The sequence below is a fragment of the Branchiostoma floridae genome, chromosome 1, assembly GCF_000003815.2.
Source record: "Branchiostoma floridae strain S238N-H82 chromosome 1, Bfl_VNyyK, whole genome shotgun sequence".
NCBI classification, from domain to species: Eukaryota; Metazoa; Chordata; class Leptocardii; order Amphioxiformes; family Branchiostomatidae; genus Branchiostoma; species Branchiostoma floridae.
Window position 1 is genome coordinate 16,247,086 of NC_049979.1, and position 16,200 is coordinate 16,263,285.

Genomic DNA, 16,200 nt, shown 5'->3' on the forward strand with positions numbered 1-16,200 from the left:
AGGGACGGCCGGAACGAGACACTGATGGGCAGAAGAACGGGATGGGTTAGAATGGGACATTGCGGGGGCGGGGCAGAACGGGACGGGATAGAACGGGACACTGAGGGGCAGCAGAACGGGACGGGATACTGAGGGGCAGCAGAACGGGACGGGATAGAACGGGACACTAAAGATGTGAAAAGAAGACGGCACAGGACGGGTGAAGAGGGTGTACAGAATGTGCGTAGTTTGAGCAAAAACAAGACGAGAACGGAACACTAGCGTGCATGTATGTCATAGATAAAAGCATTGTTGTCCCAACATCAAATTTTAAGACAATTTCTAGACAAGGAAATCTTAATCATGTCGTCGAAAGTGACCTTGTGTTCAACAGGCCCATTGGTAACGTCTGCAGCTCGTTAGACAAAATGATAACTTATGTATGATAAGCCTGCGTGTAATAACCACACCGAGCCGAATGTACACGTTGTCAACCGCTCAACGTGGATTAATTCTCTGGTAAGATTGAAAATACACATCAAATAATCTTCAAATCCTCTTACAACCCGTGAAAAACCCTTCAATGATGTCGACTAATTTGTGAGGTAACGAATCCCGCGCTCTTGTGTGGTGATCAGATCAGATCAATGAAGAGCTCCTCTGTCCGCGGCAGGACTCCGGGCAGTTGAGAGGCGGTACAGAGCCTTGGGCGGAGGGAAGAGCACTTAGCACACAGCCGAGCGAGATGGCGGCTGCAGCCAGGGCCACACGATGTAATTGAAATGTTTGCTGCATAGATTTTCTAATTGGTTGCGTGTTGTGCATTGCTGTGGGGAGGGAGGGTAGTAATTTGGCTAATGCTCCAAATTGGGCGTAATGGCCGTGGGTGATGGTGTAAGCAGAGAACCCGCCGTCATTACGGACAAATCCGTGCTGTGAATTATGGCCCGGATTAATTGAAAGTCAGGTACGGGAATGGATTACAGAGTTCCTCCGTGCTATCATAAGATAAACAGTTTTCGATTAGCTCTTCAGCAGCAATGTTTCCATCAATTCGTACTTAGTTAATGTCGGCACGCGAGCTGGACATCAAAGCCCGTGTTTTGCACAGGAAATTGCAGCAACAGCAGGGAGACCTTTACTTTCGAGGTATCTTTAGAGGGTATAATTAGAACTTTTTCTCGGTAACATGAAAATCACGCAGCCATTATCATTCCAACTTTCACTTAACAATAACTGTTATTAGTGTACCCGTGAGAACCTGTTCCTCTCAATGACACGCCTCATTCATGACGAGGTTAACCAGCCGTTAAATCGTCTCATTCACGACAACTGACGACATAACCCAATGATGCTGATTTCTTCACGCCCCATTTCTTCTGTCAGGGGCTGAACACCAGTCGCGTGTTCCAGGACGAGGAATGCTGTAGTTCCTGTCTTGCTTTTTGTGTGCATGAGAAACATCAAGCGCTGAGCTCACTGAGCAAATATGTGATCGAATTGGAGAATAATGTGCTGTTGAGATAGGAATCCCCGCGAGGCTTGCATAGGACTAATGAATTCTAAATTGAAATGAGCACAAAAACTATATTCATATCATTGAATGGCGAAAACACATACATTACATCGTGCGAAATAGACATGCTCTCGCGAAGACTTCAATCTCAGCTGTGCATGCGGTAAGGCCACAGCAAGTAAATTTTATGGATGACATCCTCTGCAGACTGCAAAAATAGTGCGATAGGCGGAAAAAAAACAAGATGGGTGAAAAAAACAAGATGGCTACATTTTGAAAAATAGGCACCATAATGTTGTGATGAATGTTGTAACAAGAATTAAAGGGACAAAACATGGTATCAGAGCCAACAAGGCATTCATTCCTGTATTCAAGACATGTACTTGTGGTAAAAGTGCCACTCGTGTGGTGGACTGGCATCACCAACAAAGTTGGTAACCACACCCATAGCTTCAATATTGGTGTCACTTTTACAACTATCCAATAAGTTACATTTCTACTATTACAGTACTGGGAACCTCGCAAGTGTCACTTCTACAAGTACAGTTATTAGGCTGTAACACAATATATTTGCTCATTTTGGTACTTTATCGTCATGTTGACCATCCCTGCAGAAGAAAAATTTTTTTGTTGCTGAAATCAGGCGAAAATTAATGAGCGCGCTGATGTCATTGGTATTTCTAAACGTTGGGTTTGGAGCGTTCGGGTTTTGTACAGTAATATTCAGGCCTGAAACTCTTGTTGTGTCTTACTGTGAAGTACATGGGTGTAGTTTGTGATATATCTGGTGTCCGACAAACCTTTGTAAGTCGTCATTCACTACATGTACAGTGACCGATTGATATGTTGCGTGCACTATTTTTGGCCGAATGCACCAATGTACAACTGCCTTTCCCAACATTGGTGCACCCCTTTGTGTTTCGATTTTCGTTTTGTCTCCACACCTCAAACATCTCAGGAAGGAGCGCGTAGAATTTTTTTCGCAGCATATTTACATGTTGTACATGCCCTAAAAGACGACAAAACGTAGAATCGCTAGATGTTTGTCTATATGAAAATTACCCCAGGGATCAAATTTCAAACATACTGTGAAGAAAGCCCCCCGCTCGCCCGTCTCAGTACTGTTATCGGCGGTAATCTCCTGGTGAATGAATTAATTGGTCTTGAATATCAAACGCCACTGCTGCTAACCTGGGGGCGATAGCTCTTACGTTTCGGCGCTTTCCCGAGAAACTTTCTACCGGACGCCAGACTGTTTGACGCACTTCCAATCATCTCGGGACTTCAAGGAAAATGGATACAAACGTCTTTCTAAAGAGATAAATATTCAGCAGAATTTGGTTCACAGACCACTTCACGGGTAGCGGCGTGTTTAATTCACATATTCGAAATTTCTACGGTAACGAACTTGGTCAAAGGTAAGTTTGTATCCGTTTTCAACTTCAAAACTCCCGATTTCTGGGCGGCTTTATCACAGAAATACTTCAATAATATGACTAGAAAGCTCATGAGGTGCAGAGCACCGCCGTAATAGGGTCATAACTCCTCCGCGAACAGAGTCATAAGCTTTACTTAACGTCACTCCACCGGCAATTTTCCCCGCTGTATAGGAAAACTCGGGTCATGCTCCCTCTGAATGTGCTGTTGCAACAGGGCATTAAGAGCAATTCCGTGTTCCGACCTCTTCTTTACCCAATACCACCAGGGAACAAAAGCTATCAGTATAATTGATGTGTGACCATTTGCAGGCCGGCCCATTCCCTGGCAAATGCGCGCCGTGCCCCCGGTTCAGCCCGTGTCAGGGTGCTAAACGTGGGGTGAAGTGGGCAGGATGGGAGCGTGACATGACGCGACTCTTCACACGACAGCGCCACGGCGACATATGGCGGTGTCGGGATGTGACGATCCCTTCCGTCCCCTTGTGCCAATTAACTGTCAGAGCTATCCGCCGTCCTTTCCTCTACTCTGCCTTGTCAAGGCCGTCACTTCCCACAGTCGTCCGGAAAACGTGACTACCATTAACAAGTCATGAGGATAGAAAAAACCTCAGAGATAGGAGCGGCGTTTATCTGAGATGAAGGGGAATGAGAGGTACATGAAGCTCTTAATGGCCGAGTCTTTTAACATTGAGTGGGCATGACAGAGGAATCACATCCGCTCATCCCATGGAAAGTTTCCTACTAATTTACACTTTCTACACACGACACCACCCTGCACATTTCCCTACAAAGTTAACCGTGAAAGATGAACAGATCTTTTTCACATCGCATATGAATTCGTGGGGGCATGTGATTACTGTTGAAACAAACTGCGACGCGCATTGTCGCAATATTCGGTCCGGCGGCCAGAACCCGTAGCGCTCAAAGTAGAAGTCACAAAGCAAATTTTCAACCTGTCGCTACCATTCCACATTGCCATTGCACTACTCAGCGTGCGATATGGCCCGTGGGATCGATCCGCCCCTAGCGTTTTAGCGAGCTGGTAGACGGGCTAAATGGAGTGTCAGACTGGTGACAGACTACTAGTCTGCAGGTCTGTACGGCACGACACGCGCGGGGATTCATTCCCAACCCAGGGAGATACTGACGGATCTACTGACGGATCGTGCAAAACACCAACCGAACTTGTAGAGAACATCCGAGTGATTCGCCTTTAGAAAACGATAACTTCAGCAAATGTCAAAAAGTGTTTTTAATTTTAGTCAACCAACACCAGGCGCAATTGCAATGAGTCGCAGCTGTACGTACGTCACAGATACTAGTAGATATATGCTTAGTAGATTTGGCCATGTCAACTGTCACCACCCCTATGGGAATAAACTCTTAGCAGGGACGTAAGCATATCATTTTCTCAATTGTTGACTGTTTTGTGGTAAAAAAAGGAAAGCAAACCTGTCTTGAACTCAAATTTAAGCCACTCGGAACCTGGAATAATTGTCACATAAATGTTACTGTCCTTGGTGCTGAATGCCATCAACTGTTGGAGAGCATTTCCTGTATATCCTCCGTTTTATGGCGGAATCTGTTCCCACATACTGAGAAGACTAGAGGACATAAAATGAGCTGGCTGTTACATTGGTATGACCATAAAATAGATACACATGCATCCGGGGCATCCTGTTTTTAACAGCAACATGCACTGTATTGTATATAGAATATATGTGAATGTATATTGCATGGTGCAGTTCAGACCTTCATCTCCAGGTGGCATGATTAAAAACAAAACTGGAGTCTTCCTGTCTTTTTATGCAATATGTCATATGGATAATTTCTCTTTATTTACAAGATATCAAGTTTGCAGGTTGAAGAAAAGTTTTGGACAGAAAGTACATGCCTTATCTATGTGGCAAGTTTCAACAGAGTAGCAAAAAGGCAGGCTGACAAGACACAAGTGTCGTATCCACTGATGTGCTTTAATTTCATGAACATTTTCAAAAAAACAAACAAAGGGAGAAAGCAAAACTGATTGATATCAATATCATGCTCTTCATAAATGACCAACTGTTACAATGGTTACTAATTAATCCCAATGCATTCATTGTTTTGACCAGAAAGACAAATACAAATTTCCTCTAGGAAAGCATCACAATCCTACCATACAATGTGATGGAAATTACCACCTGTTTCATCACCAAGATGACAAATCAAACTAACCAATACATCTTCAGACATGACAATACAATATGTACAGACTGGGTATGCCTGTAGACATCAAACCAACATTTAAATCTAACTTGAAATCAATGGGAAATCAAACACAGGTTTTCTTTGTATATAATTTCAAATACAACCTCTTACATAGGTGAAGCACTTGGTGTAACAACCATTAAATTTGGTTTCACTAGAATTAAGAGATAATGTAATGTGTAGAAAGCTATTAAATTCTGCTTCACACTGCTGAGCATCATGGCACTTTGCTCAGTAGCCATCCTGACAGCTCAGGGTTCTTCACAGTACAGCCAAACCCAGGGTTGAACAGCTTCTCCAGGTGGTTAATGTTCTCCAAAGTGACAGAGAATGGAGCCTGCAAAGAAAATTGACAAAGTATCATTGACACTGAAGACATTGCACTTATATATTTTCACCCAAAGCAGTCTTCAGAAATGCAGGATGGTATTTAGGACAACATATTGTACAAAGCTTGATACTTTATGACAGTTTCTGCAGGCAGTACCCACCTCAGTGACTGGTTCCTGGTCAGTCTGAAGGGAGATCAGGCTCTGGGCATCAGTCACACTCTGTTTCAACAGGACCTGTCAACAAACACAGCATTTTCATTCAAACAGAATGGTTAAGAGCTAAGACCTGTACATTTGAGTATGCATACAGGTTTGTATAGTTCACGATTTCACAATATTCAGTATAGTATACAAATCTAAAAGCATGGATGATCACACACCACAAGCAGACTGGAAGTGCGTGTGTTCTGAGTCAGACATACCTCCAGCTGCTCATCCCTCCTATTGGCAACCTTGGCAGACAGTGGCTTGATTCTAGCCTTCTTGCCACCTTTGGCCTTGTCAGGCACAGGGGTGGTGTTGCGGGACCCCCCTTCAGGCCTGGGGGTGGGGGTTTCCCCTAGAGACATGTCTGCTAGCTGACTCTGACTGGCCAGGTTACGGTGGAGGTCCAACAGCTGTCCCAGGGGCACCCTGATCTGCCCTGTCAGGAGACCTGCAGGGGAGAGGGCTGTGTGGTCAGTCCTTGTGATGATATGTTAAGTACATCAAATGAACTGTTACTCACATTTTCACATCTCAACATTACATGCCCTGCAATTTGAATTTGTGGTAATTTATGAACACACATGTTGAAAATCAATATAGCAACTGCAATGAATCAAAATATGGTGCATGTGCATGATTCAGGTGTTTAAAGATCAAACATGAACAAACTGCAGAATCTTCAAAAGCCTTTGAACTACCAGGCTATCCAACACAGAGAAAAAACCTTTTCAATTGATCTAGTGGTCATATTACTTCCCAAGGAACTGAAGAGAATTGTTTTTTGCTCGTCTGTATATGTGTGTGTGTGTGTGTGTGTGCGCGCGTCCATCTGTATGTGTTTATGTAATTCCTAGAAGCACTGCCATACATTTGCAGAGCTGCCAATTTTGTCATATTTTACATGATCACAAAGCTCTATGAGTAAAGAGATAAAGTCTGATATCTCTGATTGAGTTGATTGGTTCAGAAGTGAATGGGTCAGGTTACCCAAAGAGTACCCGAGAGTTGCTCACAATTTTTTAGATATTTCTCTGTGTTGGATAAAAAGTTTAAGAACAGCTGCAACTTATCATTGAACAAACCACAAAGAAACTCGACCAAGCATGAAACTGATGTGACAAACAATGTATGAACATGAATGTCATGTGCATCTTACATACAATATTTTCCATACCTTTTGTAATGATATCATCCTCTTTACCTTCTGGAAGGATATCATCAGCATTTGTGATGGCAGCCAAGTAAGGAAGTAATCAAAAATGGGTTATGGTTAGATTGGTACTAGTAATTAGTATGATTATATATAGTATTCTATGTTGGTGATATCTATCTGTTAGATCAGTGTATTAATCTCTATTTCCACTGCAGAAAATATTATTCAATCCCACCACACGAGAACAATCATGATATGAAGGTGCATTTTGTCTTAAGATAGGTGCTGTTATACATGTTGTTAAGTCACTGTTATTAAAGCAAGGCAGATACAGATCCATAGAGAAAAGAGTGGCTTTGCTATGCTACATTTGTGCCTACAAATATTGTGAGGTTAATAAACATTTTAGACACAGAAATGCAAAGGATTGGAAGACTTGAGCCCAGATCAACGATAGTAGATGGTTGTACTTACCAACAGTGTTGGAGAAAGGTGTTGCCTTGATGGGCTGTGTGTTGGCAGCATACAGCAGTAAGACCTTCTGTCTGTCCTCTGGACCATGTACATCCAACCCCGGCTGGTACCACTGTAGACTCAGCTCCTCCTTACCAGGGGCCAGCAAGGACAGGTCCTCCTTCTCAACTACCTACAAGTAGAAGTGGGTTTCAGTTATACTCTCAGTCACTAAATCTTCAAGGTCAATTCTGCAGAATAATCTTGGTACACAGTTGTTGCTGTTGACACCAGCTATACTTATATCTTATCAGGATATTACAAAGCAAGTACTGACCCTTGTCTGTGATGCCTCTCTGCTCACTGACGGTGGTGGATCCCCTGATGTCTTGGTCTCAGGACCTGTCAGTAGATTGCCAGCATAGCTGACAGAGATCAGGCTCACATCTGGGGTTGGTTCTAACAGGGGGAGGGCCAGGTCCTGTGGTGTACAGTGTACATGTCAGTAATAGTACATTTGTGGCAATATTTGATATACAAACAATACAGACTTCTCTTTGTATCATATCAAACAGATGTACCTTGGGTGTGTTGAGGGCCACACAGTGCGAAGCATACATGGGCAGGTAGGCCATCAGATACTTGTGCATCTGGGTCAGGCGCAGGACCAAACCACTGCTAAACAGGGGTGATCTGGCCAGGTCACGAGTGCTACTGACACTGCCATAGGTACTCTCCAGGTCCATGCCACTCAGCTCTGACAGCTGGTCAGACTTGTCTTCTTGTGTCTCCCCATCAGCAGTGGCTGCACCTTAGAAGGAAGATGTTGATTTCTTCAGATTATGTATAGTAACATTACTTCAATTTGGACAATTACTTGCTAGTCTGGTCACACAGTGACACCTAGTGTCACTGACAAAAGATAATGGATGTTATCTGAAATGTCTGACCGTTTCCAAAATCATATCCAGTTGCTTGATTTACCGCTTTTTGGCATATTTTATAAGCTGGATGTCTAACCTTCATCGGCAGGTCTTATGAGTACTTTCCAGTCCATTCAATGTTAGCAATGGCCTTTAACAATGGCCAACTAACTGCATGGTTCCTTATGTTACACCAATGGTTTACCTGTGTTAGCAGTTGTTGCCAGACTCTGCAGCAGGCTGGCATACCCCAGCATGTGGACCCAGCTCAGTTGTCTGGCTGCAGCCCTGGTCCGAGATATCACATCTCTGGCCAGTTCATCTGCATCCTTGTCCACATCAGACAACTGTGAGGCCAGGTTGGAACCTTAGAAAAAACATGAGCCAGATTATCTTAGAGTTGCAACATTGAATATGAAAATGTGTCGATTTAGGTATCTAGGAAAATATCTACATCTTGATGTTTTTCTTGAACATCCCCAGGTCTTGAAGAAAGAGATTTGGTCTGACGTCTCCAGCCTTCCTCAAGCTCTTCTAGGTAAGAAGTACAACATTAAGGATGATACTTACCCATGAGCATCTTGCCAACAGACAGATGTGAGCTGACCATGTCCAGAAGGGCATATTCAGGCATCTCTGCCCAAGCCTTCTGCTTCACTGCCAGTGTTGTAACCTGCACACATGAAACCATTGCAGTAGTGTCAAGTAAAACATGTATACTCAGAGATCGACATCGCCAAAATCAATGTGCATGAAAATGATTGTTAATTCAATAATGGTTTAAAAGAATGTCTACAACTTGCACCATCAATGAGTGTACTCAACATGTATGTCTGCATGTAATGATTGATACTGTAAAAGGATTGTAATTAGAAATTACTCATGTATCTCACAGGTAAAGGACTCAATTATATCTATCTGTCCACGTCAAGGATTTACTCTTGAAGAACTACAATACTTGAATTTCTTTTATGTTTAAAACACTTCAATTGGAATGTGCAAAAAGGAAATGGAACTAACAAGATATATCCAACAGTGTAATGACTAAAAGTGTAAATGCCATGATAACAGAATAACAAAAATATAGCCAGCCCACCTGTGGGTTTCCTGCCAGAGTCATGCTGGCCCTCTGTACATCAGCGATGGCAGCAGCACACCTGATGGCCAGCCACGCAGCTCTCTTCTCTCTGTCCTGTTCACGCTCTTCCTTGTTCCTTGTGGCTGCTCCAATCTTTCCTACGACTCGAGCCCTTTCCCTAGTTTTGGCCTGAGTGAGGATGGAAGAGCATTTGGTTATGTTATCAGCTACACTGACAGAATGTTTTGGATACCCAACACTAATAGTGATTTTAAGCTTCTCCTAATGTTATTTGGCCACTGGTGACACTTAATCTACAACCACTTTATTTTTATCATAAAACATTATTTCAGTCTTCCATGTCCTCATCAGTTTCATTGAAGCTGGACAAAGTTTATCGCAAAATTTGTCAACAGCTGAAAGTGCCTAACAAAAATTTCCAGCAAATACACAAATTAGAAAATGTTAAGAATGTGTCACCTTCAGGGCAGCTGCCCGCTTGGCCTTGAGTCTGGGACTGGGGCTCTCTGGGACGTCTGCATCAGGTACAGACTTGGTGGGAGAGACAGGCTCCTGTGACTGTGAGGGCGTTGGGGTCAGGTCTGTGCTCTGTGCAGCGGTCACCCTGCTGAGGGCACCAGTGGTCAGCAGGAAGGTCAGGGCTATCTCCAGGTATGCTTGCCTCATCAGTCTGAAGAGAAAACCATTAGATTTGATAACTGTTGGTGATAACAGGTCCATCCATTTTCAGGAAGCTAGACAAGCCTCTTAAGACAGCTCAACTTCATCTTTATTGCACTCAGTACATGATGGACATAAATAACACACAGTTTTATACAATATAACTTTAGTCTTCAGTAAGTTTGACCGTTTCTCCCAAGCTGAGAAATTTTCATTCCTGACTACAACCATAACACCTCTATTTGAAATCTAGATCTGTACTGACATACCCCAGATCATGGTTGCTTGCATGGCTGGTGGTGATGGCCTCCAGGAGGGTGGCAGCCACGCTCCGGGGTGGGTACTTCCCAGTCAGGCTCAACTGACGCTGCACCATGCCTGCACAAGAGGTGAAATAAGCCATAAATACCAACTACTATCAGACAACACATGAAGGCTGAGAACTGGAACTTTTCATTTTTAGCTTTAGTGGCATTGCCATCTTATCCAAAATATCTACTGTAACTCACTGTTGGTATAGGATAACTAGCATATCACTACAATTTAATGATTGTGAAATGAACTTGTGGGCTTTGGAACTTAACTCACTTTCCAAACACCTGCATATCTAGAGATTGACAAACTCACCGTGTTGAAGCAGTATCTCTGCCTCCAGATGAGGCTGCCTGTCTGCTGCTGCCCGACACAGCCCCAGGGTGGTGGTGAGAACAGTGGCAGGGGGGAGCCACACGTCAGAACCTAAAAACACAAGCAGATTTAAGATGGGGACGAAACAACTAGCAAGAGTCTAGGAGTGTAAAGGCAACTTTGTGGATGAAATTACAGAAGTCACTTCAATGGTCATTATTATTACCTTGAGAGAGAGAAAAGAAAGCATGGCATGTACTGTTGAAAAACATGGTACCATCATCATCTGTATCTAATGCCACTGTAATCATGTCCTGTGCTATAAAGCACCTGACAGTAATATTTGTCAGGATAATATACCTAGCCCTAATGTTACCCACCTGCCAGAGGCCCAGCCTCTGCAGCCTGCCGGATCAGCACATGAGCAATACGCAGTTTGATTCTGACCAACAGGAGAACATGTGGGATGTAGATGTTCTTCAGAGGACCAATGGGCACAGCAAAGGCAGGGTTACTCGCATGATACTGTATCCGGTCACCTATTAACATCATCTGAAAGATAAGGACAGAAAAAGGTTTGTGGCTGAATGGAAAAACTAAATTTTTGAGCCTATGAATGGCACTTTTCAGGTTCATGTTCATAAAATGGCATTTATATGGTATCTAGATCCACTTTTAACTCACAGGAAGATTAGTACTCTATTAGTCCTCATTAGCAAGGACAGGACCATTTCAAGTTATATTAGATGCAAGTTAATAATCACTGAATTCTGCATGCAACACAGTTTACAAGCACTGACCTGGTCCAGTAAGATGTTCTGTGCCTGTGTGTACATCTGCAGCCGTTCTGCAGTCGACAACTTGCCCGCCTGCAAGTCTGCCAGCTGGACCATGGACTGTACCATCAGCAGTGAGGCAGGGGGTGACATGGTGGCCTGCCCATGCAGCATGTTGATGATATCCTGTCATGGGGAAATCATTAAAAAAATGATCTCATTCAGTCTGGTAAGATCATATTCATGGAGGCTTCCAATATACTTATGTGCCCTGACCTTCTTATCAGTTCATCTTTTAAACTTTGCCACAAATGTTATGGGTATTATTACTAAAAATATATTGTCGGTAACAAATTTCAAAACCCCAAATTTGTCGGTACTGCTGAAATCTTAGGAGGCTGGCAAGCTAGAAAATCCATTTATCAAAGTACATATGCCATCACTGTAGCATTATCTGAGTGAACACCATGTGAAAAGTCTTCTCAGAGGAAGGAAGTCATGCCGGTGTACCTGCAAAGTTTGTCTGATATCCTCCAGTGGATGTCCCTCCTGTACGTCTAACAGCACACACTGCAGGAGGAACTCTGCCTGCATGTCCACATCCCCACAGGCCTCTGCTTCCGCCAGACCCTCTGCACAGTAGTGCCGCGCACTGCCTGCATCCATCTGCTTCTTCTCACCTTCACCTGGGGAATGGTAAGGAAACTTACATCATCTATACAGGTGGAGGTTTCCTTGTGCAAATATCTAGCATAAGACAAGTACGGTAGAGGTAAAAATGAAAAATCTATGAAATGATTAAAATGAAAAGAAGGCAAACTATGCCATAACATTTCTGCCTTCAAAAGTTCTGATAACTTACCAATTATACCCATGCCGGTCAGCTGACCTGACAGCCCTTTGACCAGTGCTAGCCTGCAGTCCAGCCACAGCCGAGCGTCCAGTCGGGTCCTGCTCTGGTTGTCCTGGTACTCAAACCGGTTGTCCTCTGGCTTTGTCAGCGTCACAGAAGGTTCACCTTCCTCCTGCAGGAAGTAATTGTTGCAATAATTTTAGTTGCAGCAATAACCCCTTCACAATTTGCTACATGAAGACCAAGAGTTACCTGTATGTAACCAAGCCTGTTGAAAAAGTACAATGTATTGTGCAATGATAAGGCAATGAGGCAAACTTTTAATATAATAGAAACACTTCCAGGAGTTTTATAATTCCCATCCTTTCACAAATTTCTGTATCTTTATTTACCAAAGTAGAATTTGTAGTCAATAATTCTGGCCATGTATTTATCAATTTAAACAGCACTGATCCTTAAGTTCCATGTAATGGCTATTGAGTAAGACAACAAAATCTAATAATCCAGCCCCAGGACACCCACCTGTGCCCGACTTTCTGGCCTCCTCAGGGCAGAAGTCTTCCTCTTTTCCTTCTTATTGTCAGAAGTTACAAATATGTCAGCATCTTGGATGAGCTTGAGTGCTGTAAGTACTGTAGCTGCACTCAGGGTGGAGTGTTGTCTTTGTCTCTGGATGGCGGCTACATCCAGTTTACTCCATACGACCACTTCCAACTCAGATGCCACTAAGCTGCTGGAGCCTACGGACAGAAAACATTTCAAACAGGATCCAGAGAATTAATCTAAAAAGTCTTCCTATTCCCGAAATAATCAATCACATGTCAGTTGACACTACAGAACTGGGCACTCTTAGTGAAAGAAACACCAATACCATGAAGTCACACAGTTCTTGTTGTGCTCCATTGGAGAGCATTTCTCATCCATCCATCCCATGGGTCTCGCCAGCGTCCGTTTTTCCGTCAATTGACGGAAATTTGCTACGTCTGACGGAAAAATTTAAAAACCAATCCGTCAACCTTGACGGACAAAAATCCTTGGTGGAAGCTACAGGCGGCTTGGGGACGCCGTCCACGGCCGTAAAAGCCACACACTGTTTGTCTTGCTATTGTTATGATTGTTGACAATGTGTGTCGGCGCTCTTTCGCATACGATAATCTCATTAAAACCTGTTTTTCAAGGTCTCAGTTCAGTCCTTCTAATTAATTTTCGCGGTTTTCGCGACGATTGTAATTGGCTGACGGAAAAAAAATTTGAGCTGGCTAAAGCCCTGATCCATCCACTAGTCAACTATTGATTTCAACTAATTCTGCATGTGTCTGTTAGATAACCTCAGCATAGTGTACGGGCATACCATTCAACTAAAAGCTGATCAGCACTTTCTGATGAAAGCAGTTGGTTTGAATTTACTTCACAATGTTGTCAATGTTCCAATCATTCCAGTGTTTACTGAGTCCAGCTATCCAATGTGTCTGCGAGCAATGAATGTTTCACCAACACTACCAGCCTACCTTGTTCAGGATCTACATTCTCCAGGATACTGTCACAGATAGTCTGCAGCATCTGGTCAGCTGTGGCCAACAGCATGCCCTACAACCAACAAGTGTGAACAATTGAAGTACAGGGCAATAAAACTTCAAGGTATTCTGCAAAGTATTTGCAATGGAGAACTGGAAAAAATCTTATATTTTTTCTACAGCCAGGTGTTTGAAGAGTTATTACCTTGATGGAAGATGGGGTGATGTTTCCCTGGTTGTCACTGAACCTGTGACTCTCCTCTTCATCAGAAGAAGAACTATCCAAACTCTGAGACTCTGCAGAATGATAAAAATCAGTCTGGATACAAAGTCTGGATACAGAATAATCAAGAACACCAGACAAAAGGCACATCTAGACAATGAAATGCAACTTACATTACCAAATAAAATATCCATCAAAATATTTAAGGATTTAGGTAACAGTGTTACTATGGATTTACATCATTGTATCTGTTTGGCTCTTTCTGTAGACACTGAAGACTTACCTAGTAGTTCATCTGCAGTCTTGGGAGCAGCGCGTTTAGAAGTGGGTGGTGGCTGTCTGGTTGTCCCACCAATGGACTTCTCCGTCCCGCCCACCATGATAGACTTCCTGCGCCCCAGTGCGGCCTGACCGAAAGGATCCTCTCCAATCTTTGGCAAGCTGCAAAGTTTATAGAACCTGGTAAATCTGTGGCATGGCACGTTCTAGAGTATCTTTACATTTTAATTCACATAGAGACAATAGAAGTCACATTTATATATGTATACACCAGTTCATACAAGAAAACAGGAAGAGGGGACCACAGAGATACTGGCATGACACTTGCTCAAATCTAATAGATGTACTGTTGCTAGTAGAGTAACTTATCATGTCACAAAAGTAAGAATCCAAAGCATGTCACTGAGCGGTACCCACATGGGTTCCTCCTTGGCAGGCAGTGCGTGGATGGTGTCAGCCAGTGCAATGATGAGATGTGCCTGTGCCAGGGTCAGGTGGCATGTCAGGTGAGGTCCATACAGGTTAGCCAATGATGTGGTCAGGCGCCGCTCACACAGGTAATCCAGGGTCTGGAAACAAATTGCAACAATACAATCAGAAATAGCAGACTTCATCCTCTCTATGGAACATACAGAAACTGCAGTGCAGATACACACATGCACAGAAAAAGACAGACAGCCCTTGGGGGTGAGGTAAACCTGAGTACAAGTCATAAAACTGCACAATTTAACAACTCCAGCATGTGCTATCTAAATACCCTCCATGGTGCTGAAAAGCCAGTTATTGTTACAATATATGTCAGTTGGGCCCTCTTCTTCGTTGCAACTTAGTAGCATCATCATTTGCTACATGACAAATAAGTTCTAGGTATAGCAAGGAGAAACATACTCACTTTAAGATTACAAGGCTCTGATAAAGGCTTGGATGTATCAAAGTTATTCCGAGCTTTCTGGAATGAACAGAGAAACAGCAAAGCATTAAATCAGGCACCCTTGAAAACAAGGAGTATCCTCAAGGTAATTATATTAATCTTATGTGTAACCATCTTACATAAAAGCATGCGTTCAAATTATTGCACATATTTTATGTCAAGTGGAGGGGATACCAAAAGTGTAAAATCTGTTTCTGGTAGATCATGTGTGAAAAATGGGAAAGCTTTACTATATCTCTTGATTTTTTTTCCATATTTGATGAGGACCAAAGACACATGTTACAGCTCTTACCATCTTGGACTCCACCTGCCTGAAGCCACTGTTGCTGGTATGGGGTAACCTGTCCCCATGGAGAAGTCTTGCCAGAACAACAACAGCCTCACTGTACAGGCCTAGGTCCGTCAGGACCCGCAGCTGTCAATCAAGAAATAAACATCACTATGTCAACACGTTGGACATTCACATCTGGTCATTGATAAAAAGGGAAATTAAACTGTGGTATGATATAAAACTGTACAGGAAAAAGCATCTGCGCCAATGTGTCAACAATGCTATGGTCTCTGCTGTCTAAACCATGAATGGGACAATTGGAGAAATACAGAAAGCTGGAAAGAGGTTTGAGCTTTACACGATTGTGAAAACAAATACGTGCTCAAAATACAAGACTGAATGCTCTGAGTGTGTAGATTTCTTTAATCAGTAAAAGTCCAACAGATCACCAGAAAAGCCTGAGAATCAGATACAGGAGCAATTCTAAGAGCATCCCAGTTTATCCAAACCAGAAGATAAGTTCTTACCTTCAAGATCCTGCCATCGACAGCCCTTGCTAAGTCCCGAGACACATAAGTCACAAAGTACTGGTAAAGGGTAAGCAGGGGTAACACCTGGAAATACATGAGAAGAGGAATTCAGTAAGCTTTGTGAATAACTACCATCTCTTTCCCTTGGGAGCCCTTTTCTGTTTTGAAAGTGTAATTGATTAGAACTA

General features: G+C 43.1%; 1 protein-coding gene across 3 annotated transcripts in view; it reads right to left on the bottom strand.

Moving 5' to 3' along the window:
- Positions 1–4,886: 4,886 nt before the first annotated feature.
- Positions 4,887–16,200, bottom strand: part of LOC118411920 (cilia- and flagella-associated protein 54-like) — a 31,063-nt gene continuing 19,749 nt past the window's right edge. For 2 of the 3 annotated variants that reach the window (XM_035814438.1, XM_035814429.1), the window contains 25 exons: positions 16,010–16,096; positions 15,504–15,626; positions 15,173–15,229; positions 14,698–14,849; positions 14,285–14,442; positions 13,984–14,075; positions 13,773–13,851; positions 12,787–13,004; positions 12,274–12,436; positions 11,922–12,097; positions 11,436–11,597; positions 11,016–11,187; positions 10,636–10,746; positions 10,278–10,386; positions 9,808–10,018; positions 9,346–9,516; positions 8,820–8,922; positions 8,455–8,616; positions 7,908–8,137; positions 7,664–7,807; positions 7,348–7,519; positions 6,895–6,924; positions 5,936–6,168; positions 5,673–5,747; positions 4,887–5,518 (listed from right to left, as the gene is read on the bottom strand). In XM_035814438.1, the coding sequence (XP_035670331.1) occupies positions 5,399–5,518; positions 5,673–5,747; positions 5,936–6,168; positions 6,895–6,924; positions 7,348–7,519; positions 7,664–7,807; positions 7,908–8,137; positions 8,455–8,616; positions 8,820–8,922; positions 9,346–9,516; positions 9,808–10,018; positions 10,278–10,386; positions 10,636–10,746; positions 11,016–11,187; positions 11,436–11,597; positions 11,922–12,097; positions 12,274–12,436; positions 12,787–13,004; positions 13,773–13,851; positions 13,984–14,075; positions 14,285–14,442; positions 14,698–14,849; positions 15,173–15,229; positions 15,504–15,626; positions 16,010–16,096 (3,510 nt within the window). In that variant the 3' untranslated portion in view covers positions 4,887–5,398. The remainder of the gene's footprint in view (positions 5,519–5,672; positions 5,748–5,935; positions 6,169–6,894; positions 6,925–7,347; positions 7,520–7,663; positions 7,808–7,907; positions 8,138–8,454; positions 8,617–8,819; positions 8,923–9,345; positions 9,517–9,807; positions 10,019–10,277; positions 10,387–10,635; positions 10,747–11,015; positions 11,188–11,435; positions 11,598–11,921; positions 12,098–12,273; positions 12,437–12,786; positions 13,005–13,772; positions 13,852–13,983; positions 14,076–14,284; positions 14,443–14,697; positions 14,850–15,172; positions 15,230–15,503; positions 15,627–16,009; positions 16,097–16,200) is intronic. The other variant, XM_035814446.1, reaches the window with a different exon arrangement.